Consider the following 25,369-nt stretch of genomic DNA (forward strand, 5'->3'; position numbering starts at 1 on the left):
TGAAGAAACAGCATGATGCATTTATTTTGTATAGCAACTTGTATAAAAGCTGTTTAACCCTTTATGGAATTAATTATCTGAAATACATGATTTCTACCCAAATAAAGAAAAATGGTGGTGGGTAGCAACACTAGAAAAACTTTGCTTGGCTGAGATTCTGCAAAATCCAATTCAGGATTCAGTTGAAATCTCACCTCCATTTCAAAGCAGACAGACGTAGAGCTTTCCTTTGGGTTCAGCAGATTAAAATAATACTAAAGAATATTGTTAAAAAACAAAAGAAAGCAAAAAACCCGTAACAAAGTCCCCACACTCCAGAAGCACTTCCTAAGTATATTTAAAGGGAAAAAAATAAGGTAGATTTCACCTGTACAGTTGAAAAGGATGAGAGAAGAAGAGAACCTGATTTATTTACTTGCCTCAATTAGAGGGCTAGAATCTGTTACATACCATGACCTTTCCTGTGTTACAGGTACCTCTCAGCTCCTGGTAGACCTTAAGGGGTAGGGGACATTAACAGGCAGCCCTTCCCTCCCTTGTAACTCAGGTCAGTCATAGCAGGGTGGGGGGCACAGGACAGAGGCTGAAACAAAGGAAAGCATGAGGCCTCAAAAAGGAATAGCTGGCCATAGTGGGGACAGACACACTACTTCAGTCTGTTCTGGGGGGCCCAGCCACAGGACAAATCCTCTGCTCATGTGCAACTGGTGGCCAGAGAACCTGTAGGTGTGCATGAAGCTGAGGAACGCACTGGAATACTTGGGAACTAAAGCTTTTAACAAAAGGCAACAAACATGAAGAAAAAGAAGAGGTGGAGGAACAGAGCCTTGAGTCTGCAGAGTGAAATTATGTGTTCAGTCAAGCTGCCAAAGAAAAAAGCGTAATTGGTGTTTTAATTCTGGGAAAGAGGGAGCGTTTTTCCAGGCTGGAGGAGCACTGTGAGCTGCTGCAGCTGATTAACAGTGCCACCAGCCGGCCCGCTGGAAGAGGGCCAGTTTGAGAGAGTGAGGAAAACAAGGAAAACATCCACTCCCCACCTCTCACCTCTGCAAGCGCTCACAGTCGGACTCTGATCCTGCAGGCACTTTGCCAGATGCAGAGGGGGCTGTTCCTGGGAATAGCTGCAAGAAAGGTCTTACCCACAGAGGTGCTGTGCAGCACTGGCTGCTCTCAGCTCCAGCAGGGTCAAAGGAGGTAATGGATCCCATGGAGTTGTCTGCTACAACCAAGAGTGAACAACAGAGTACCCAGCTCAGGAGGGCTTCTCCTGGTGTGGAGCACAACAGACAGCATGATGAGCCACGGCAGGCCTGGAATTATTTATTACACTGCCACAGGGGCAGTGTAAATGCAGACAGTGAGATGTATGCTGGCAATGAGATATTTAGGGACATACTTTCCACTGCTTGTGGGGTGACTTCCTATTGGAAGATGAAATTTAAATTGAATTAAGTTTGGCACCTCACAGTCTCCCTGGTCACAGTGCTTATTAGGAGAGAGCTACTATTGCTCGGTTGTACAAAAACACCCAAAAATATGTTGGCTAAAAATAGTGTCAACAATGTCAAAAACAGGAAAGTTCTCTTGCAGCAGAGCAAAGCCAACATCAAAAACTCTGCCCTAAGAAGTGAATCAAAGGGTCATGGAACCTTTCACACAGTTTTTTAGACAGTAGGAAGGAACCGGTTTTGCCCCACAGCTGCAACAAAAAGCTGTGTAATGAAACAAGAGTTGTGGGAGAAAGAAAGGTATCATTTATAGTCAGTGTCAAATTTTGGCAGCCTTGCACACATTTGCCAAGGATATTGGTCAGCATTTTGCTAGTCTATAACCACATGATTAGGTAGGCAAATTTTACATTTGAACAAATGCAAGTCAAATGGATTTCTGAGAAATCAGAAGAGTATAAACAGTTTATCCTGTGTGGTTGTCATACAGTTGAGAGGTTCCTTTCTGCTGTGTTATATGTGGACATGTAGACTGAATGCCAGGTAACCACTAAAATGCTGATTGAAATGAGGTATAGTGAGATGAGGTATGAAATTTGAGAGGGAGGGAGGGGGCAGGGAAATACAGCTAAACAACACTGTATTCCAAGCCCTAACAATAACTTAATGTAAGGCATAACAGTGGACCATCAGTTAAAAGTTTAATTTTCCATCTCTAAAAGAAATCTGGGATTGAGCCAAGATCCTTCCTCTTGGGGCTCTGAAGCCAGAGCCACTGATACCATGCAAATCTTGGGCCCATTCACAGCAGAGAGGTACAGGTGTGAATAATGGCAGTGCAATTCATGCTTCTGACATGAACACACATGGACTGCCTGAGTGATGCTCACTTTTTGTGCATGCTCTTGGTGAAATTACTGCATCTTCATGGCTTTAAGACTGTTGTTGAAGATGAATATGGCTGTGAAGTAGAGGAAGAACCTTTATTCCTAGAGAAGTAATATCTAATAAAAAGTCAAGGAAATGCTGTCAAGTGTCAACAAATACTAGATAACATGTCCACTACCAGATTTACCAAGGAAGAGAGCCAGAATGCTCTGAATACTTTTGTCTTTGTTTCAGGTTTTCGGTTTCACAGAATTGCTGACAGTATAGCAAATGCAAGTCTTCCATGAGGAGGGACAAAACAGAGCCTCCTTGTAAACTGCTTCCTTTCCTGGAAGGTGAAAGCCTTCCTAAGCCTGTCCTAACATAGCAACTTTCATCACGTTCAGTCAAGAAAGCAGGCTATCACCTGTTCGGAACATTGTAATGTTTGTTTAAATTCTCACTTTTGCCGCTTTCTGAGTCACTTCCATTAATCTGAAATTCCAGTCATGTCCCCCACAGATGTGGCATATACAGGTAGTCCATGCTGTCAACAGAGGACTAGCACCTGGTTCTAACAAATTCTGACAGGCACACTGAATCACACTCATCTGTCATTATCACCTAAAATGCTAAGACTTCGGTGTGGAATGAGTACCTGGATGCTGTCAGAAATGCTGGATGCTGACAGCAAAGCGAGAGAAGCCACGTTTTCTAGCTGGACTGTGGCATCTGTGCCTTGCCTTACTTCATTGCTTTGCATTTACCAAGATATTTACAGGATCATTTCAGTACTGGATGGTGAACAGAACGAGACACACTCTGAAAGGATACATAAGAGTGGGCACACCCCGAGTTGCCAGGTGCTTTCGGATGAGCCGCTCGGTGCCGTACCAGTTGAAGCCTTTTGTTGCATACCCGATCCGTGGAAGATGCACTGTTGCTGAGAAGGAGAGAACAGAGAGTGCACACTCTTCAGGAGAAGAAACATGTACAGAAAGCAGTCTAGAAAAAGACTTCAAGCTACCCAACAAAGAACAGAAGATATACTTCTGAGCAAGCTATCTGTTATGGAGATCTCACTTCACTTCAGAAAAAAACAACAGAGAGGTGGAAATTGATCATCATCTTTAGGTGCAACTACGCATGTATGGATTTGCTATTCTACTGCACAAACACTTACCATTCCTTTTCTTGGCTGCTAAATAAATCTTTTTTAGGCCCTTTTCCAAAGCTGGCAGCTTAATGCCAGACAAGTTGTTGGACCGATCCCGGTGCTGAGCTATAATCAAGGCCAGCTAAGGAGAAAACACAAAAATTTGAAATGGATTCTATATACTGTACTAAGAGATACAGTGACAGTGCTGGAAAACTGCATTACTAACTTTTAGCTTTAAGAAATGAAGAAAAGAACTCATTGTCTCTAATATAATATTTAACTGCAACTTAGCCATGTTCAGTAATTCAGTGCCATTATTGTGAAAAGACATAAGGTTAATTTCACACAGCTTCAAAAACATATTGATAGAGCAAAACACCAAATTATTCTCACCAAATCTTGTCCTTTTTTCCTGGATTTTTTATCATCAATAGGGAATAGTAGGGTTCCTCCTAACTCCAGGTCTGTCCAGAAAAAAGAACAGGACAACAATAAAAAAACAGTCCTGAAGAGTAAACAAGCAGCCAATGAATTTCATTGTCACATTCTGTATTATTTTCTGAGACTGTATCTGCTCATGATGGTTTTAGCAGTGAGATCCTTTGCCCAGGGAAGCAAGACAAACATTGTCCTCCCTGAGCCACACAGTCACACACATACACCCAGCTAACAAATGGAAAGAGAGACACTGAAACGAGAAGAGAGCATCTCCCAGGAAATTAGAAAGATAACATGTCCATCTTATTGCAAGGTATTAATTCCTAACCAGCTGCAGGTATCTCAAGAATTGTTAATATAGGCTCAGGATAAGACTAGAGCTTGGAGGGAAGCAAAGGCTCAGCTGAATGGTGCCTGAGGTGGCTTTCATCCTTCTTGAAAGCACTTTGACAGAAGATGCAGTGGTCTGTCCTATTTAGTGAAAAACATTCTGTGAATAATGTACAAGCTTGGAGTTTTTTCCCTATTTTTATGACTTGCAGGATGGTTTGCAGTTTTTTCCCTTTTTTTTAATGACTTGTTATGGATGCCAACTCTGATGCAGGGAGCACAGTGCCTGTAGAAATTACAGGCCACATAACTTTCCCAGTCTTGCCTGAGAAAGTGGCCTTGGAAATCATGGGGAGGAATTAAAACAATCCTCAGAGACAGAAAGCAGCCTTGCAGGTGCTGTTTATCTGTTCCTTGTTTTCTGGCAGGAGAAGGTCGAGGGGTGGTGAACCCCACTGACCAATGATGGTGATGTGTTAGTTTACTAACCAATAAGAGTTTTCTTTTCTGTACTTTTCACGTATTGGTATATAAAAAAGACCTGAAGTAATAAACCAGAGAGAAAATTCTCCTGATCGACTCCCAAGAGAGTCTGTGTCGTTCTTCTCACTGTTCCCAATAGAGCAACAACTTGCAGGATGGATTGGAGTGATCAGCCTCTAGACAGAATTCTCACACTCCAAACAAGCCAAGTCAAAGCACCTGCTGAAGTACTACTTTCAGAGCTAGGGATGCACATATCCAGAGAAAAACATGAGTATTGACATATCCAGGCACTTCACTCCTGTGTCAGTGTCAGTGGGGTTTTACCTCTTCTGAGTATCTTGGCCTCAGGCCGTATTTTAATCTCTTACCTTTCATCTTTCCTGCCATCTCATATATTTTTCTTGGCTGATCAGAACGAGCCTCTAGAGCAGTGAATAAACCACCCCTTCCCCAGCGGCCGGAGTCATCTAGAATGAAACAAGTTAGATTTCTTTTAGAAGTGAAGTTGAGACCACCCCTGCAGGAAAGGCACCTGCTCCATACACAGGCAATGAATGATTATCAAAACCAGATATGGGAACTACATACAAACTTAAGTCAACCACTATTCAAGGGACTACCCTAAAGGATAAACCTCAGCCTTGGAGAAAAACAAACTTATCACAGTTTCCTGAAAAATTCAGCAGAAAAATTCCTTACTGTCCACTGAGAATACTGAAACAAGCACTAGCCCTAAGTACATAAACCAGACAGTATCCTCACATACATACATATAGGTACACAGAGCATGCATGTAGTATGTCCCCAGATTGGTGCCTTGGGCTTCCCACATCAGGTGTTTGGTATTTGCAGTCTTTCACTTCTACTTGGCATTTGCACTTCAAACATGAGTTTTTTTACAGAGTGTAACATAAGCCAAAGCAGATGATGATGTTCTGCTGTAGCCCTGGACAGAAAACAGCTCCAGCACTGCTTCAGGAGGAACTCTGTACTGTGACTTTATCTCCCTCAGCTTTAATGTCTTTAAAGAGGGCCTTAAATTAGGAGACTAGCTTAGAGCCTCTGTACTGTCAGTGCTGAGAGACAACCATCAAGAAACTCTGACCTCAGCCTCTGGAATTGTCTGTCTCTCTCTGCTGACCAGAAAAAGAAGATGAATTTGAGTATCTCAGTTTGATCCCTACAGCTTCCACAGGACAAACAAAAGGCCCTGCTCTCAGGAATTGTCATCATTTAGTCACAGATATAAAATTTCAAGCCCTACAGGCACCTTTGAAGAGGTTTCCCCATAAATCCAGAGTGGGCATACAAAGACCCTTGCACCTTGGTAGTACTTATGTGGGTTATACATGCTGGAGTATGGAGAGGCTGTATTGCCTCTGCACTATTTGAGATTAAACCAGACTCAAGTCCATATTATTTCAGAACTAGAAACTATTGAACCATTCGGGACAATTCAGCTGCCTTGTTCATCCCACCCAACAATACTGTTGTTCACCAAGTCCTACCTAGGCAATGGACAATGATGGCATCTTCCTCTTCTGCTTGGGGGTGGGTTACATCTCCCATGACATACTTGATATAGTTCTGGTCTCCGTCTTTGTAATCTAAATCCACATTCTGTACCAACTCATCCTCAAACTCTTCCTCAGAGCCACTTTCCTCTGAAGGAAGGCAGGTAGATGTGTAATGATTGGCCTCCCACCAGGCCATCCTGAAACCAAGAGAAGAGGATGTTCAATGAAGATCAAAGGTGGGGGCACACAGATTGGTTAAATCATTGCAGCGAAACACAGGAGACCTAGACCTGCATTTCCTCTGCTCTCTCCCCATTTTAGGTGAGAACAACAGTTATCAAAGTTCTTATTTATATTAGGAGCCACACACCAATGTGATATGCCAATTGCAGGCATGGAAAAAGTGAGCACACAACAAAGGACAAGAACTACTTGGGGTGGTGAAAAGGAAGAACACTTGGGAAACAAGAAAGAGAAAGTTAAGATGTGCCAGAGCCACATATGTCAGAGCAATTTATAGGGGCCAACTGTGACATTTCAGAAAGCTTCTCCCAAATGCTCATTGATTGCACAGTCAGACATGGGGCTCTTATTCAGGCCATGCTCTGTGAATTAAAGTCAAGTCAGGCAAGCTATTCAGGAGGAAAGAACCCTTGCTAGGGAGTTAAGCCATTTTCCACCTTCACATCCCCATGTTATGCAGTTTGAACATGTTATTTCCATCAATCACACACATTCCAAGAGTACAGTGCAACCGACATCAGTTTACAAGTAGTAGTTGCAACACAAACCGTACTTTTTCTTGTGCTCTGCCTCTGCTTTTGCTGCCTTCTTTTCCTCCATGAGCCTTGCTCTCTTTGCTGCTGCTTCTTGGCGCTTCTTCCTCCGAGCCTCCAGCTCCTCTTCACTCAGCAAGTGCTTCCTCCTGGCTGACTGCTCCCGGAGGCCTGTAAGAAGGGCCTGGAGAAAGACAGAGGTATCACAGAAACAAACTGCTCATCTTAAAGCCATGCCTGATGCCCAACTTCACCTACATTCCTTTCCCATTTGTTTACTTGTCCACAAGTCCTAATCATCAGATCTCAATTGTCAGATAATAGGTGGTTTTGTGACCTGAGTTTATAGAAGTGCCCTGTACAGAGTAACTCAGGTCTGTTAACAGAACTGCTGAATTGTCAAGCTCTGATTCCAGAGCCACCTTGAGTACACTGACATCCAAATCTTTTAACATGCCTTCTACAAGCTGTAGGTAAAGAGAGAAAACTGCCAAGTTTCATTTTCCACAAGCAAATGAAAGAGTATCATGTTCCTTGTCACATCTGCCTTACGTTTGCTTTGTTCCGGAGAGCTCTCCCTTCCTTACTGGTCTCTTCAATCAATGCTTTCTGAAGATCCAAAAGCTGATCAAATGCTTTTTTGTCTTCTCTGCTGGGCTCTTTTGAATAATCTTTGCCTTCATACACGTACATGTGATCTTTAAAAAATAATTTAAAAGCATGAAAAGGAACTGAAACCTACTAACACCTAAAATGTACAGTGAAATAAAGAAAAAATCTGGCTCTTCTGTTACATTGTTCTACCCTCAGCAGAGAAAGATCTTCACTCTCACAATTTTTTGGTATAGAGTTTGGTATACAGTCAGTATCCTGTAGAAACAAGAGAATCAAGAATTGCTTCCTCTGACAAAAGCTTTTAATTTAAGATAATTTAAGATGTTTAGACTGCAAGGAAGCTTTCTTCCTATTTCAGTTAATTAAATATTTTAAACTGTGGTTCCATTGCTGTTCTCTTTGGTCAGTCCATCTCTGCCAGTGGAGAATTCATTCAGCTCTACTACGTAGTTACAGGCAGCTCTTGAAAAGGGGTAGCAAATTTTTGCTTTTGACTTCCCAAATGAAATGAAAGCACAGAACTCTGGCAGTGCAGGGCTGCTGCTCACCACGTGAGTTATTTTCCCTATACCTATTCCACAGTGTGGTACCACTGCCCCTCTTTTAAGTCACCATCAGAAAATACCACTCTTTGCTAACTCTCAGCAAATAATTACTCATTGCTGGCAACTGCTGCTGGATGGACGATAACTGTCCTGCAGAGCCACATTTCAGCTTCAGTCACAAACCTGTATTTAATTGCTACTGTGTACCCAGAAAAAAAATCAGTCTTTCTCTGGGAAAGAAGACACTGGAAGAGGGAAGTATCCTTAGAATTTCTTTTCATATATTATGGAGCTATGAAAATCTAACCACAATTGGATGACATCTGGGCTGGAAAGCAGCATTTTGAAGACAGAGTAGGTTTCTATTAGTTCTACAGACACCATGACTCTGCATTTCTCATCTCACCTTTTGGATTTCCATAGCCAATAATCTTTTATTTGGAGATAAAAATGAAACACCTGCTACACTTAAGTTTCTATTTTCTTAAGTTTTTCTTAAGTTACTATTATATCTCCAAAACTGTAGATCTAAATAGTTCTCTGTGGCAAAAGCAGTAGCTACAATATGAATTATTTCCCCATTTCTCAGTAATTTCTATCTAAGGTATTTAAACAGGAATTCAACTCTCAGCCAACAAAACTGGGCAAGTATTGTTAACATTATCTTACAAGCAAGCAAATAAGGTCACAAAAAAAGAACAAAAATACCAACAAAGATTCAGGAATAAAGTTTGTGCATAGGCCACAAACAAAATCCAAGTAACTTAATTACAATTCTACTTTTCTTCTTCTCACCTGAAAAATGGCACCCCTGCCTGGGAAGCCTTTTCTACCAGCACTCAAGTGACACAGCTATTTAGAGTCTTAACTTACTCTCTGTATCCTCCTCTTCATTCTCTTCCTTTTGTGGCAGCACAGTGTCCATTATCCACTGCCCTCCTTTTGTCTCTCCAAGGATGTTTTCAAGCTCCACATCCTGTATAGTACTTCCCTCAGAGGAGAGCAATTTATCCAGGCCAAATTTCAAGATTTCACACAGCTTTAACAAAGAGAAGGGGAAGTTTGGTATTATTATCCTTTAATTCCATGTCAATCCCAGTGTCTCAAACTTCTCAGGCTTAAATGCAAAGGATGTATGAGTGGAGGAACCTTAGCTTTAAGGCTGCCTGTCAAAATACTTGTTCTTCAACATGGCCCATTCTCCCAACACCTGACAGGACAAGCCCCAACAACATATCTCCCTCAATCATAACTCATCCAGACTTGAACAGTCGTTTTTCTTCAGGGCTAAATGACAAAATAGCACTGTACTGACTGCATTCAAGCAGCCTTCTTCATAGCCAGAAAGGACAGGCTTGCTTTTGCCCTCAACCCCTTTAAAACAAAAGCCTAAATACCATAAAAATCCAGGGGGAGAAAAATATCAGCATGGAATTTCCTATGGGCTCAGTTCCACTTCTTCCACAGAAACAATAATTGCTGAGATACATACAAATGGGGCAGGGAGGGCAGCCAGAGGGGGAAAGGATACACAAAATCCAAACCTCTCCTAGGTTTAGCTGCACACAGGGGATACATTCCCCTTAAATGTCACTTCACTTGATGTTCTGAAGCCAAGTTCTCAACACAAACCTCAGCTTTTAGGTCAAAATTATAAATCATGCCCTGACTCCTGAGACACTGTATTTGCCAAGAGGCCAAAAGAAGGTTGACCGAGTTTCAGACTAACAACCAAAAGCTGACTGGGTTATCGCCTGACTTCTTATCAGCTCTGTTTGTGAGAGAAAAGCACCAGAGAAAGACCAGTTCAAGAAACAATGAGTCAGCTTCCACTTTTTATAATTTCCACTAATTATAATTAAAAAACAAGTAAGACAAAGAAAGGTCCTGTCTTCCCCTCTTCTCCAAGACAACACACCCTTTTTCCACAATGAACACACTTCAAAATTGCAAAAACTGTCTTCAAACACCAGATGTTGTCTGGACCTGGGATGTCATTTTGGTTCCTACATACAAAAGCTGGCATGTCAATGCACAACTGTTTGCAGAGGTTCAAATGTGATGTAAACACAGAAACATTCTGGGACATTTCTGAGGTGGTTACTGGAGTCAAATTGAGGATATAACCCTGGTTTACCTGTAACTCTGTTGTTCCCTGAGGCTTGGGTGCCCCCAGGGCAAACTGCCCCCCTTCTACGATGGCATTGGTGAGCCGGAGCTTCGAGGATGCCCTTCGGTAAATTATTTCTTCAACTGTATCTCGCCCAATCAAACGGATAATTTTTACAGGCCTTGAAAAGTTTAAGAAAATTCTCCTTACTTACTTTGTTTTGAGGTGCTAAGGTATTTACTATCCCCTCACCCACTCCTTTGGTAGGTAAAGAAGGCAAGAACAAAATGAGCAAAAACAATCTGCAGAAATGTGATGCTGATACAATTCTGCTTGACACAGGAGAAATGCTCACTGCAAAAGTGCAGGCAAACCTCCACCCTCTGTCTCCTACTCCAAATTTACAAAGTTCCCACCCTGGATACATGACAAGGACAAAACTGTATGAGGCTGCAGCTGGAAAATGAAGGCACAAAATCCTCTCTGCCCCCCTTTGATTTTGAATCTATCCTCATACTTTAACCTAATGAAGGGGAAAGTAATACTGAGAGGCCAAGAGTCAGCAACCAAACCACAAGTAGTGACATTTCTCACTTGTGCTGCCCAATCCGGTGAGCTCTTGCTATTGCTTGCAAGTCATTTTGTGGGTTAAAATCACTATCTGTAAAAATAACTGTATCTGCTGCCGTCAGATTCATGCCAACTCCACCTACAAACAAAAGAAAAAGGTCATAAAATATGTTGCCAATAGAAAATAAAGAAGCTGGAGAATTTATGCTGTGTGAAGTTCTGTCAGATCTGATCAATTGTATCTAATCTAATCCAATCCATCTCTCAAACCCAAATCTATGTCTCATAAGGATCTAAACAGATGGGTAAATCTTCCATTTCCAGCTTCCAGCAACAGTCCAAAAAAGAAGCTGAACAATGCAATGTAATCAAAAAACATAGGGTGTGAGTGAACTAATGCAGAAGGGACTGATTGTCAAGACTGATGAACATAGACATAATTCTTCTGCTGGCAGAGAGATTACCCCTGCAAAGACTGGCTTCCCTGAAGCCACAAGGGACTGCCCAAGTCATCACTTGGCTGCAGTACAGAACCAGCTGTAAATGTACCACGGAAACAGTGGAAAACACCAAGCCAAACTATACAATAACCAGAGCCCAGGCATTTATATGACTTAGAGGTTTTGAGGTTAGAACTTGGGCTCTCATGAAATAAAAAAAATTTTTTATTTTTAAATACCTCTACTGTGACCACGTGCTATAGTTAAAGAGGGGACACTCTGCTGCCTTACATTTCCCCCAGCTCATGACCCTCCCTGTAATCAGAATATCCCTGCAAGTGGAGACAGCCATACACGTGAAAATCTCTGTCCATAATAGAAGAGCAATGGCAATCCTGTTAGCACACCTGCTCCCAGCTGAATGCAAGCAGTACTGTATTGGCCAGACATAGCAGTGTGCAGTAAAAAACAGCCCTAAGTCTGGCTGGCATGGGAGGGAGAGCTCAGGCACTGTGGGGAGAGACACACGAACTCCTGACACACATCCAGCTTTAGGGTCTTCACTATCCCTGTGTGCTCCCCTCCATGCACTGTGGTGCAGGCTCATCAAGACAAGTCTAGCCACAAGCCCAAAGGAAGACTTGACTTGGCTCCAGTTTGATGTTTGAGACCAAGCAGTGTGGATTCCTCTTCTGGAGACAAGCAGAAGCCTGGCTCTGTGCTTGCTTGAACAGAGAGACAGGGAAGTTTGAGACTGTGTAGAAGACACAGATCTGCCCAGGGAGTGAAGAGGGGAAGCAGCACAGATGGCAGTCCCATGGAGCTCTCTGCAGCCTCAGGACGGTAGAAGGCTCTTGTTTCAGTCTGTCTGCCAGCTAAAGAGCATGTCCATGTTCAGCAAACTTGAGAAACAATTCCACCAGCTTACTTAAAGGAAGTCTGTTCCTGCCTAAAGTCGGATGCTTGCAGAAATGAAATGGTAGTGAGATTCCTTAAGCTCAAACTGGCACAGAGACAGGCATTATGGAACTTGGAATAAAATAAACTCAAGAGGCTGCAATTCGAAAAGGATCTTGGCATCAGCTGCCAAAAGGAACGCACAGAAACCAGATGTCCTAGATGAGAGACCCAAGTTCAGGATGTGTCCTGTCTCCCTCAAAAATCCCCCACACAAGCAGCCTCTGCAGGATTCAGAATTCCCTGAAACCTTGCCAGAGAGAATAAAATAAGAGTGCAGAAGCAAGATGGGTTGTTTGTCTCTCCTTACCTGCTCTGGTGCTCAACAGGAAGATAAAGATGGGCTGTTGACCAAAGTTCTTGATGGCAAGGTGTCTCTCCTCACCCCTAACAGAGCCGTCCAGCCGCTCGTAGCTGTAGCCTTTCCAAACAAACGTGAATGTTTCTGAATTTTTGCCTTACCCTCTTACCTCATTCTCTGTTGTCTCACTGCTGTTCTGAATGTTTTTGTGCCAAATACTCCTGACTCGGTTCTCATTTTATTGCCTTCAACTCCTTAATTTATTCCCATTTAAACCTCATATAAACTGAGGTAATGACCCTGACTTCCAGATTGACTGTTGGTAAAGAGTAATTTAGCTCAATCTGAAGCAGAGACTCTTAGCATTTAATTTACTGCTTGGAAACACAACAGGAAAATTCAGAGCCCAAGTAAAAGAACATTAGCACACAGTCCCATTTCAGACTATGCTGTACTGGCTGTTGGCCCCACAAAACAGGGTAACAACCATCAGATCCTCCTTATCCAAACTCCCACGACCCTTAGTGTGTGCTTTGCTATGAGCACGTAGTATGGGATATGGCACTACATTTGGTTTTATCCTACATTACTAGTCATCCAAAACCATAAACACCAAACAAAAGCTTCTTTCATGGGAAATCCTCAGCAGGCATGGAGCCACGTGGATGGAAACAAAAGAAAATGTCCCAAGAACACATTGCTAACTTGGCCAAAAATGGTCTGATCCAACCTGCCCTCACAGACATGTTGGGGCCCCACTGTCACCAACAGTTTTAATCAAAAATTAACTTCCTGGTATAACTGTGGCTCAGTTTGTGTTTTGTACTGGACAAAGTGAATCTAGAGCAAGCCTCCTGTCTTTACTGCAATTACTTCAGGGCACAGGTATACAATTGAGCACAGGTATATAATGAAACATTGCTACCCTGCCATTTGTTAGCTCCATTTCATCAAGGCAAAAAAGATGAAGCTAATTTGAAGAACAACACTTAACGGCCAGCTCATTTCAGAAAGCTGGTAACAGCAAAAAGCTGAACTCAAGTCCCTCCAACTCACAGAGCTGCTGCAGGAATATGATCCCAATCTAGTAAGAACCAAAAAAACTTCATAACATTCCTTTTTCCATCCAGGCAGATCAACCAAAATCACAGGAACAATATCTGGCAGAGATCATTAGGATAAGCCCTCTCTTATCAAAGTGTGCAGAACATACCTCTATAGTCCATGTAGTCCTGCAGGATATCGAGCAGTTGAGTCATCTGAGAAAAGAGCAACACACGGTGGCCGCTGCAAGAAGAACGAGAAACCCTGTGATCTCAGCATACTGTGACAGTATTTCACAGTGTGCTGGGGGGGTCACAATAGCTGAACCAGTCATTATTAGTCCCTGCTACACAGCAAGGCCTCCCAGAATCATGGCCCATTCCCCCAGCACATTTTCAGCTCCACATCTGAATGTAATTTAGATTAAATAAATGTAATTTATTTGCCATCATCATTTGACCTGTCCAGAGTGTGGAGTCACAGAGAAGTAACAGGGCTCTGGCACAGCTCTGCTGCTGGCTGGATACAGGCTGGTGAGGAGCCTGTCTAAAGGGACCCCCAGCTTCAGCCTAGCATGATGAGGTCTTCTTCACCACTGCTCTCAAATCACACACTACAATGCACCTGAAATACTGGGAAAATGTAGTATCAGCATCTCTGTGACACAAGAACATTTCCTTCTCCAGCAAATGATCCTCAAAGATCAAGCTCTACCTACAAAGGTGTGTTAGAAATCAACTCTCCTCCCTCACAGCCCTAGGCCTTAGACAGTTCTCTGTTAAAATGAGACTTCACCCTAGAGCAGAACACAGACATTTTCATGTCTAGAATTTTAACAGGGATGGTCCTGCAGCAAAGACATTCAGTGGAGAGGCAGCCACTCACAAAGTGCTACACAACAGGGCAAAGATAACAAAATCACACCAGAACTTCACAAGGGCTGTTAAAGCTTTGTTCTTTGGTCTTTGGATTCCAGGTTCTGAACTCACCAGAGCACAACACAAAGGGTTCTGAACATAAATTCCAAAACTTCTGAAGTTTCAGCTTATTCTTGGGTTTCTCTTTTTCACATTTGCCATGGATTGTGCCTCCCAGGCTAACACAGGCATGCTAGCACAAAGGAACTCAACTGAGGCATTAGAAACCACTCTCAGGAAACTCACAATCAAAGCAGATCCGCTGAATACCAAGTCACATGGTTATTGTCCCAGGTTTTCAAATATGGCAAATATGAGAGCATGTGAGAGAGTTAGTTAAATGCTTTGAGAAATGCTTAAAGGGAAGCTACAAAAATCTTTAAGGTTCCTCTACCATTTCAAATACAGTTTTTACTTCTTTCAAGTAGTGAGTAATGTGCAATAAATAGGTCAGTGTTTGTGTTGTGATGAATAACTGCCCAATCTATGGCTAAATAAAGTAGTTTTCTTTCCCAGTTTACTTTTTCTCCCTATGTCAACCCCATCCCAACATGACATACCCAGTGTACAAGAATGAAAGGAGTTTATCCAACAAACACATCTTGCCACTGGCTTCAACAATATGGTCTCCAATCTCAAAGGGTTCTGGCTCAACACCTGGAACAGAAAGGCATTTCAAAAGCAGAGTCAATACCACAGAAATAAAAATGATGTGGTCAACCTCAGTGTGTCAGCACTGTCACGTTTGCTGAGCAGAGCCATACAGTGCTTGCTTGAGAAGTGATGGTCCTTCTCTATCTCTAGATGACACCCTCAGTAGTTCACAAAGCATTTCTGCTTTGTGAAAGTGAAATCACAAAGTGATTTCTTTGTTTAGATGAGAGAAGACATAGAAATAGAAAGCTGCAGTCAGAAACTCAGACTTCACACAGTCTCCTACTTTTTTTGTCATTACTGATGAACTGTCATGTGCTGGAACTGATCACAAACTCACAGCTGTTACTGATTCAAGTACAAGAGTGTTTATTTCCTGCTTCTTTTAAGCATTACACTAATAGTAGGAAACCACTGTGTAAATCAAGAAAGGTGTTTTTCCCGTTTCAAAAGAGAACAGTGCTTTCCTACCGTTGAAGAGGTATGGGTGGGCAACACACTTCCGAAGCTGAATTAGGACATTCTGGAGTGTAACCTTCCTTCCCATTTCATTTTCAAATGCATCTGGAACAAACAGCAGAGAAAAGAACAAAGCAGGGAAGCCCATGCTCCATTAATGGCTGTGACTGGGAATGTCTTGATACTAAGCACTGCTCTGAAGTGCTTCAGAACTGGAGTATTTCTCTCTGTGTATCACATCTGGATTTGAATTTCCCATCTCAAGACTAATACATCTGTTTTCATGGACCAAAAAAAAATTTCCCTCACACTTTTTGGACAAGCTTTTAGAAATAAGACTGTGATAAGCACTACCTTGCCTTTTCAGACTCACTGAACTTTCTGGACTCCCTGGAAAAGGTCACTGTAATTTTTCTGAGAGTGAAACATCAAAATAAGTGAAAGAAATTTGGTGAAGTTCATTTGCATTTAAAAAAAATAATGAAAATATACAGTACAATCAAGATCTCCTGGGCAACCAGGACATTAAGAAGAATTGCATTTTTGTGAGGAACAAAAAGAACTGCATACACATATGCTGACTACAGTACAAGATGAAGTTTCAGATTTCCAAGTGAAGTTTATGCAAAGTTCTAGAAAGCCCTAGAAGAACAAAGGCTCTCTAACTCCCCAGTTTTAATTTCCCTACGACAAATAAGTAGTCACGAACCACACAATGGTAGTGGTTGCATTGTCTACATAACCCTGCAGCTGCCCAAAAAACACCTGTCTGCATCCAGTAGGTTGAAGTTTGCTTTATGGCATCTGTGCTACTATTACAAAATTTTTAGAGAACCACAGATCCAAAATTTCTTGTAGCACCCTTTTGTCTGAATACAAAGACGTGCAGTAGGAGCAGGCTTACCTTGTGGTAAGTATTTTAAATTACTTTAATTACTTTGAGACTGGCTCAAAGCAGATCCTCAAACCGACCCTTCCTAGCTCACAATACCTGAGCAACAGACCAATATATATGTCTCTTATTTTGCCAGAAGTTGAAATCAAAAATTAAGCAGCCCAAATTTGGCATATTTATTCTGTACATATTATGCAGACCAAAGTAACTTCTGCTTGTTTACAACAGAGCATGCATGTACAATAGGAATTAGTTTTGTTTTTAAAAATAATTTATAGACTTCAAACTGCCCAGTTACCTAGATCTTTTTTCAAAATGGCCTTGTAGTACTTCTTCTGCAGAGCTGACATTCCATGGTACAGAACCACTTCCACCTTCTTTGGCAGCTCTGCAGCCACCTCAGATTTGACTCTCCGAAGCAGAAATGGCTGCAAAAGACTGTGCAATTCTTTGGCTATGCAGAGGCAGGGAGAAATAAAATTAAAAAGGAGAATACTGTGTTAAAGGTAAGGAGTTTCTACTTCTTCAGAAGTACACTTTCAAAATAAATGTAAAAGGAATATCACATCTCTTAGTGAAATCATTCCAGGCACATTTTACAAACAGAGAAACCAAAACATAGCTGCAACATTTAGAAGCTACATTAAAATAGCTCTTGCCTTAAAAGTAATTATTAGGTTTTGTGGCTTTGTTTTAAAGCTTGCAACCGTTAGAATAAAGCAAATAAAGAGGACACAACATGTTTCCTAGTCAAGATAAAAGCTGGTTCTGACTGAAGTACAATGCTGCTTATTACTGACCAGGCTCAGTCTCCTTTTCAATAACTTGGTAATACTCAACAAACTCTTTCACTTGTTCCTGGGGAAAGATGTCAGGCTCAATAAGGCTGAGTAAGGAGTACAGTTCCTGAAGGCTGTTCTGGACTGGAGTACCTGTGAGCAGTAGGCTGAAGCCTACTGAGAACTGAAAAAAAACAGCAATAAAACATAATTATTAGGAAAATGTATCTGTACTGAAAAGTTAGTTGGTACACAAGTCCACCCACACCATTCTTAAGCTTAACTTAAAAGATGAGAGGCAGCACAGAACTGCTCGCAGAACGCTGCAGATTTGCCAAAACCATCCCAACACTAGGTATGGTGTGACAGTCAAACAGCTCCAAACTGACTAGGCTGGCACCAGTGCAAGGAATTCAGTGTAAGCAAAATAAGAACAAAGTACAAAGCTGTATTAAAATGCTGAGGTCCATGCAGTCTACAGTCTAATACTGCATACTAGATGTTAAATAGGGAGGGATAACTGGAAAATGCAGTTGGAATAGGACAGTGAAATGAAACTGTGTCAGACTAAGTTCCATTTCTGTTTCCTGGGTAACTCTGACAAATGCAGCAACATTATCTGGTCCACGTTGCTTAGAGTAATCCCCATAAAGAGACTTGGGAAATATGTTTACCTTTGGAAAAACACAAACTTCTCTCAAGTTTGGTAACAGAAAATAGGTTAGATGGGGAGATGTGGTGAATCACATCTATTTTTTTGTGATTATAACCAAAGCTCCTGAATTACAGGCATCATGGACAATATGCTCAGAATATGTAAGAGTTTCAGGAATTCAATAAAAACCCCCTACTTTCCAAGGTGTATTGTAGTACATTGTTGCTGATGCCAGCACACACCAAACGCCGGTGTTTCACTGCCATGACAAGAAGTGCAGCCTTCACTCAGGCATTTGTGCTACTCTGGCAGGGTCCTTTGGAAACTGGAGCAATTCTCCTAATTTCTGTAAACAAATTAAATGGGACAGTGGAACTCAGTAGTTCTAGACTTGAGGTCTCATGAGCTAGGCAAGGGTTCCTTTACCCTGCCAGAGCTGGAGATGGCCTCTTGTTGCTTAGGTCAGCCAGACTTCTGCAGTAGCACAGCTGTGGTTCAGCACCATGTCTGGCTTTTTCACTGCTTCAAGTCTTTCAAATTGCTCCAACATGGCAAGCCCAAACATGAAGCAGAATGAGAGGGAAGCTCTAAATATTGCCCACTGCCATGCAAAGCCAACAAGGCCTTTATCTCTCTGCCACTAAATATGGTAATCTGCTCACAAGCTCTGATGGAAATGAGTGATTGTTCAGGGCTTAATGCTTTGGGAACAAACAGAGAATCTGAAAAGGGAAAAGTCTTAAGACCCTAGAAGATAAAAGAATTACTTTACCTCAGAAAGTGTCTTGTAAAGCAGAGAATTTTGATTTTTCAGTCTGTGTGCTTCATCTACAACCAAGGCAGCCCAGTTAAAGCTGAACAAGCCAAAAAGAGCAACTTCAGTTAGGAGCTGACAATTCATCCTTTTAAGTACAAAAAGACTGAAGTAAGTGGTCGCTCTGCTTGGCTCAACTTGAGGTGGGGTCCCACCCCATGAACAACAAGCAAACACCAAAAGTGGGGTGGAATTCACAGGTGCTGTTTTTGAAGGGCCAACACAGGATTTTTTCTGAAATCAAGACTAACAAAATTCACTTGAATTTCTTGCTTTTCTCTCCACCCCCATTTCTATCAGGAAAATGACATAAACACGAGTTACTTGAACATTCAAGGAGGTTTCTGATTTGGAAAAAGGGACATGAAACTAGGCCCTAGCACCCATGCAAAAACCCAGCAACTATCATGAGTCAGTGACAGAAGAGTGATCCCAAGGCTTTTGCAAATCACCAGACAGGAGCTTCAACTTATTCTGTGTTCTGTGTTCATGCTCTATGCAGAGTGTCCTCAAGCAGGCTGCAGAATCACTGGTGATCCCATAGATCCACTAGGCTTAAACTCCACATCTTCTCAACCCTCAGTGTTTGTGCTTCCTTATCACTCAGGTTTTAACTTCCACATCAGAGTCCTTTCCAGGGAAGGAAAAGCATGAACCTCCTCTTTTCTCATCCACACACTTCTCTCCTTTTGCAGTGGAATACAACATCTGAAATCACAGTGACCTACATTCTTCCCAAAAAGCCTTTCTGTCTGCCTCAATTTCCCTCTCTGCTGTATCAGAGAGGTTCGCCACTGCCAGAACAATCAAACGTCATTACTCTTATTCTACAAGCTCAGGAGCGGAATTGCAGAAGGACTCTGCACTGTGAGGCACTGCAGAAGCTCATGTGCAGAGCAGAGTCTGATTCCTCATCTATTCCATCAGAGCATGGCTCTTGCTCAACTCATTTGTGCTGTTACACTGCTTGTAAGGAGTAGTAGTGGGCAGACATCTGATAACTCTGACCCACCCTTACAAAGTGCTCCAAATGCTCTCACACAGGACAAGGTACAAATGATTAGCAACCACTTTTTTTTCAGAAGGAAGACTAAAGGGCAAAAACTGAAATTTGAGTGACATGGCTTTGAGGTTATTTGTTAGCTTTAGAAGCAGGACATTACTCTGGAGGTGATGTTTCTGTGATACTAGGGCTGGCTACTTGCTCTCCCTGGGTGCTACATAACCTGGGCTACACTTTTAAATGAACAGAATATGTAGCAACACAGAACATGCTATGAAACTGTAAGGACAATATAATCATGGCTACCTTTCCTTAGATCTGGTTTCTACCATGGTGTGCAGCACAGTCTGCTACTTCCAGCAGTGACCAAAGACAGGTACTTTGCTGAAAGACAGGAGGGTGCCCATTGTGGGCCCAACTAGTCCTGACAGACACAAAATTGTACCAGTGGGAGCCACTGGATTTCTGCTTCTCCAAAGATACTGAGCCATTCATTACATATAGCTGCCCCCAGCATCTGTCACAACACCACTGCAAGGCACTGGCACTGCTGCTAAGAAAAAAGGAAAATTCCTCCCCATATCAAGTGCAGACTCCTGTGGAATTCTGTGTGACCATGACAGTACCTCGTACAGGCTGAATTACAGCTGAATAATCAGTCTTTGTAGAATGTATACCTGCTTCATGGGTCCTCCACAGTTCTGACTGGAGGCAATAAACTTCAGGACATGGTATTAGCACTTTATCACTGTTATATTATACAGGTCAGTTTCAGTGAATTTTGCAACTAATACCTTTACAACCTGAAATTTTTGAGGACGTCCTCTGCTGGACTGATACTTAATGTACTGCTGTAAGTCGCTATGTGTCATATTGCTTTGAGTTAACTGGCTTGAAAACTGTCCTTGGGGGAATTTCACATATATTTTAGCTGACATTAAAGACTGAAAATTGGAAAAGGCAAAGTTCTAATCACAAGCCAAGAACACCCCTGTCTCTTGTGAAACTACACAGAATCTTGCACATACAAACATCCACTTCAGAGATCGTTGACAGATATGCAGACCTAAATTTGAAGAAATTAAAAGACTTACGACTTTAGAAATGCTGCATCTTTCAGGCAAATCTGCAATGAAAGAAAATGAACTGTGATTTATGATTTAAGTAAATACATCTATTAAAAAACCAAGCATTTTTCTTTCTGCTTGCAAACTACGGTGAAATAGAGCAGAGTGGAATGAAGGCACTTACTACTTGAGGGAAAAAACATGACAACTACATAACACCTTCAGCATCTCATGGTTTAACTCCACACACCCTCTCACTCACACTCCACCCAGGGAGAGGGAGGAAGAAAATTGGAAGAGTAAAACTGAGAAAACTGGTGGACTGACAAGGCATGGGGTGGTACAGATGAATCAAAAAGACGAGGAAAACTTGAGCCCACCTTTCAAATGACAAAGACATCATGTACCTCATATGTTGTCAGGAGAGCATGGTAGTGAGAGTTCTCCTTCAGATTCTCCTGCAGTTTGGGTCGCTCTTCCTTGCTGCCTACATATGTTATGAAGGAAAGACTTGGAGCAAACCTGTTGTTAAGAGAAAGAGCAAAAACAGTGAGCCAAGCTAAGTCTTTTCATGTGTTTATGACCTTGGACCCTATTATCAAACACAGCACAGATAATGAGGATTCCTATCCAAACACCCTACAGCCCTGTGAGATGTGTCTGGATGTCAATTTTTGAATCTCACTCCCTCATGATCTTCACTTCAGGTTGGCACTTCAGCTGCTGGCTCTGGTTTGGACAAGTCCTAAATAAATCTGCATTCTTCTAGGTGTAAGAGTCCAAGGCAGGTTGAAAACTGATTGAAAATCAGTCTCATGACCTAACTGCTATTTTGAACGAAAAAAAAGTTCATAAGAAGCAGGTGAATAAATACAGTTGGCCCAGATGAGGCCAAAGAATTGGCCTGAACCACACTAAAATAAAAACAAAAAATGTCGGCAGCAAAGAAATCCAAGTCAGGGCTTCAAAAATATATTCTCTCAGTCAAAAAGCAGGTAAAACCTGTTCCAGTTGTTGGGACCATAAAATTCTTCCTCATTTAATTCCACCACTGTTATTTACCTAACATTCCTTCTGGAAAGCTGCAGTGCTGATCTATGAAGGAATGCACTTTCTCACAACTATACCAACCCAAAGTCTATCCAAATCAGGCCAGCTCACTTCAGAATGTAACCTGGGTGACTTCATCAGATGCTGAGAGACAGAATCAGCCGACAGCCACACAGACAGACTTCTGTTCTAACCTTTAACTTCTAGCCCTTTCTCTTAAAATGAATCCCTGGGCTGCTGACCACAAATGTATGTATTTCAGGCACAGCAGATACACCATTAGCACAGTCACCCCAGTGAGGATGGGCTACATGCACAGGTGTGATGTATTTTGTGTGCATATGTGAGCATGCCCCCCAACTTGGGTCTTACCTTTCATTGTGAGGATTCCTGGCTGTCTTCAGCAGATATTGCCTAAGAGAGGCTGAGCAGGGAGGGTTACAAATCAATAAAAAGCAAGGAGCTAGTGGATGCATTTGGACTGAAAGACAGCCATAAAGACATATAGGATGGATGGACTCACAAATGCCATAGCATTGTAAAAACTATGCATTAACTGCATAGTCTGCTTTGATTTGTTGCTTTAGTATCAGCTTCCCTTTTTACTTTTTATCCCCTTGAAAGGACAAAAGTAAAGTGTTGGAGTGAGCACATTTGAAAACAATCTTGCAACTTACAAACTTTGCAATTGCAAGTCTGAGTTATAATGTAGTAAGACAGGCAACTGTTGAAACTTACCTCTCCAGTTCTTCCTTCCAGTTGCTCAGAACTGACAGAGGACAAAGTATCAGAAATCTCTCTTTGTTGGATAATTTTTTTGTCAAATAAAGAAGTAGAGAAATGGTCTAAAAGGCAAGGAAAATACTTTTTTAATAATAAGGGAAGGGTTCAACCCAGTAGCCTGATCCTACATAAGCTGTCTCCTTGTTGAGCTTTGCAGCCAGTTTCCATAGGTTCATTATCACAAATCAGAGTTAACAGAGAATCAAATGGGATACAGACAAAAAGGCTTAGATCCTAAAACATGACCTCAATATATGAAGCCCCTTTCCAAAGGCCTTTCTTGCACAGTCACAAACCAGGTCTACCACGCATCATTTTCTAAAACTATTTGTAATTTAAGACCTATTGAATAAAATCAGCTGATCCAAAGTACAGTCATTTTCCAACAAAACTTAAACACACTGAAAAACTTTTAAAAAAATCCAACAAACCTCTGAAAAAAATAGATCTATAAATTTTAATCCATGTGTTGACAAACACAAAAGGCCCTTTGGTGCAGGTGCATCACAAGGACATTATTTTCCCTGTACTGGCTGTGTACTGTGTCTTCAACTCTGCACACCATGAATTATGCATAAGGTGTTTGGATAAAATGGCCACTCATCTTTTTACAAAATCCTGAAACCTATTTTGAGCTACTCAGGACTTAACTCAGGACTTGTTTTAAGTGGTTAAGGACTGAAAGAAACAATGAGCTCTCACTTGAGTATGGAATTCTGAAGAGGTGGGGGTGGAATCATTAGGGTGCTTTTTCATTCTGCGGAAACACTGGGCTAAAACCGTAAGAATTTAAGCAAAGATAATTTTCCAGAAGAAGAAGACACACCTGACAAGTCTTCCCAAGGCCCATCTCATCACCCAGGATACAGCCATGCTGGATTTCATAGCACTGAACCAGCCAGTTTACACCTTCTAGTTGATAGGGACGAAGTTTAATGCCTGGGAATAAAAGTGATTTGTTACACTTACAGTCACTCAATGCACTGCATACATGCTTACACTAAAAACAGGTCCTGCCCAGAACAAGCCTTCCCAAACATCTGCCTCACAGGAAAAACACAGCAGCCTTCAATAGAAGCTGGTTTACCTTCCTCAACAGCAAAGACCCCAATGTTATAGCAATTCCATTAAATTAAAGCCTACTCAGAAACTTACCCAAAAATGCCCTGAGCCATTGCAACAGACTGTAGAGGGAACCTGATCTAACAATTAGGCTGGTACTCTGTATTCCTAAGAGACAGCTTGATTTTCAGCTTGAGTCACTTTTTTAAATATACAAGTACTAGAGCCAGAGACACACTTTAGGATACCAGAAACATTTGTCACCATCTATTATTGTATAATAATATTTTCTCAACAAGATGTTTTCCAGCTTTTCTGTACTTAAAGCTAAGGCAGACTTCCACTATAGGCCACTGTGACTACTACCACCATTGCAATCATTATGGGGCACAATATCTCAAAATGAATATAAAACAAGTCACATAGGAGTTGGCAAGACCTTTCCCTGTACTTACACTCAAGTGCTTTGTACAGTGCCATTGCTGCCCTCTCCTCCCTGGGAAAATGAGTACACTGAGTGCATGAAGTAACTCACCAGCCCGCAGGATACACAAACCCAGACCAGCCTGTGAATTGAGGTGAGGACATCCTGCAGCTAAGGAAAATGGGCGGGCAGGATGGATTGCCTAGGCCTTCCCCTTTAATATACCACACTCCAGGCAGAGGGAAGCACTTTAATTCACACTTAACATCAGCTCATTTCAAGGCCAGTGAGCAGGCCAACCCGTGTTCATGCTGCCCCAAAGCACAGAGCTGAGGCTGTGCTGAGGCACTAGGGGGGGTTAAAGCCGAGCTCAGCCCTGGCCCAAACACCCACCTAACCACAAAGCCAAGGACAGGGACTACAGCAGCTGGGGAAGGCTCGCACAGAGCTTGGCAGCAGTGACATCTCTGCAGCAGCTGCAACTCACTTTGACAGGCCCGGGAGCCACTTTATTTGCATCTCTATTTATTTCTGGCCTCGGGGCTGTTAGTACAGAGCCCAAACAACCACAGCTGAGAGAACTGGGGTTGTCCAAGCTGGCAAAGAGAAGGCTTCCAGGTTACCCAACTGAGGCCTTTCAGTACCTGAAGGGAACTTACAGGAAAGATGGGCCCAGACCATTTACAGGAGTCTGCAGTGACAGGACAAGATGTGTTCAAATTAAGAGCATAATTAGATTAGATATTTGGAAAAAAATCTTTACTGTGAGGAAGGTGAGTCACTGGAACAGGCTGCCCAGGGAAGTTGTGGATTTCCTATCCCTGAAGGTGTTTAAGGCCAAGTCAGACGGGGCATTGGGCAACCCGGTCTAGAGGGAGGCGTCCCTGTCCATGGCAGGAGGGCTGGAACTGGATAATCTTCAAGACCCCCTTCCAAACCAAGCCATTCTACGAGCTGGGCAGCACCAGGCAACGCGGGACCCCTCCGCCGCCGCCTCCCGCCGTCTCTGACAGCACCCACACCCCTAGGGCTCCCTGCCGGCCCTTCCCCCGGGCTCCCCGCTGACCTGTCAGCCCCCACCGCTGCACATCCGCCTCCTGCACGTCCGGAGCCCCGGCCCGGGCGCCGCCGGCGCGGCGGAGCGCCTGGAAAAAGCGGGACATGGCGAGACGTCAGCCACCCGCACCTCCGCTCGGTTCCCGCC

General features: G+C 42.5%; 1 protein-coding gene across 1 annotated transcript; it reads right to left on the bottom strand.

Moving 5' to 3' along the window:
• CHD1L (chromodomain helicase DNA binding protein 1 like) lies at window positions 1-25,355 on the bottom strand. The gene is made up of 23 exons (XM_015630414.3): window positions 25,232-25,355; window positions 23,506-23,618; window positions 22,635-22,741; window positions 21,254-21,368; window positions 20,874-20,905; window positions 18,735-18,816; window positions 17,329-17,491; window positions 16,827-16,982; window positions 15,646-15,738; window positions 15,081-15,177; window positions 13,773-13,846; window positions 12,569-12,679; window positions 10,886-11,000; window positions 10,319-10,472; window positions 9,055-9,220; window positions 7,574-7,719; window positions 7,042-7,205; window positions 6,237-6,442; window positions 5,097-5,195; window positions 3,868-3,938; window positions 3,499-3,613; window positions 3,150-3,258; window positions 1-2,452 (listed from the first exon to the last, which is right to left on the bottom strand). The coding sequence occupies exons 1-23, from the start codon at window positions 25,326-25,328 to the stop codon at window positions 2,374-2,376; spliced, it is 2,664 nt and encodes an 887-aa protein (XP_015485900.1). The 5' UTR covers window positions 25,329-25,355; the 3' UTR covers window positions 1-2,373.
• Window positions 25,356-25,369: the final 14 nt, after the last annotated feature.

This window comes from Parus major, chromosome 1, assembly GCF_001522545.3.
Source record: "Parus major isolate Abel chromosome 1, Parus_major1.1, whole genome shotgun sequence".
NCBI lineage: Eukaryota > Metazoa > Chordata > Aves > Passeriformes > Paridae > Parus > Parus major.

Excerpts from the sequence above, each read along its gene's own strand:
- CHD1L (XM_015630414.3), bottom strand. The coding sequence starts at position 25,328 with ATGTCCCGCTTTTTCCAGGCGCTCCGCCGCGCCGGCGGCGCCCGGGCC. Across the intron at positions 17,492-18,734 it reads TTTACAAGACACTTTCTGAG|TTCTCAGTAGGCTTCAGCCT; the intron begins GTAAAGTAATTC and ends GTTTTTTTTCAG. Across the intron at positions 16,983-17,328 it reads TGAAAAGGAGACTGAGCCTG|CCAAAGAATTGCACAGTCTT; the intron begins GTCAGTAATAAG and ends GCCTCTGCATAG.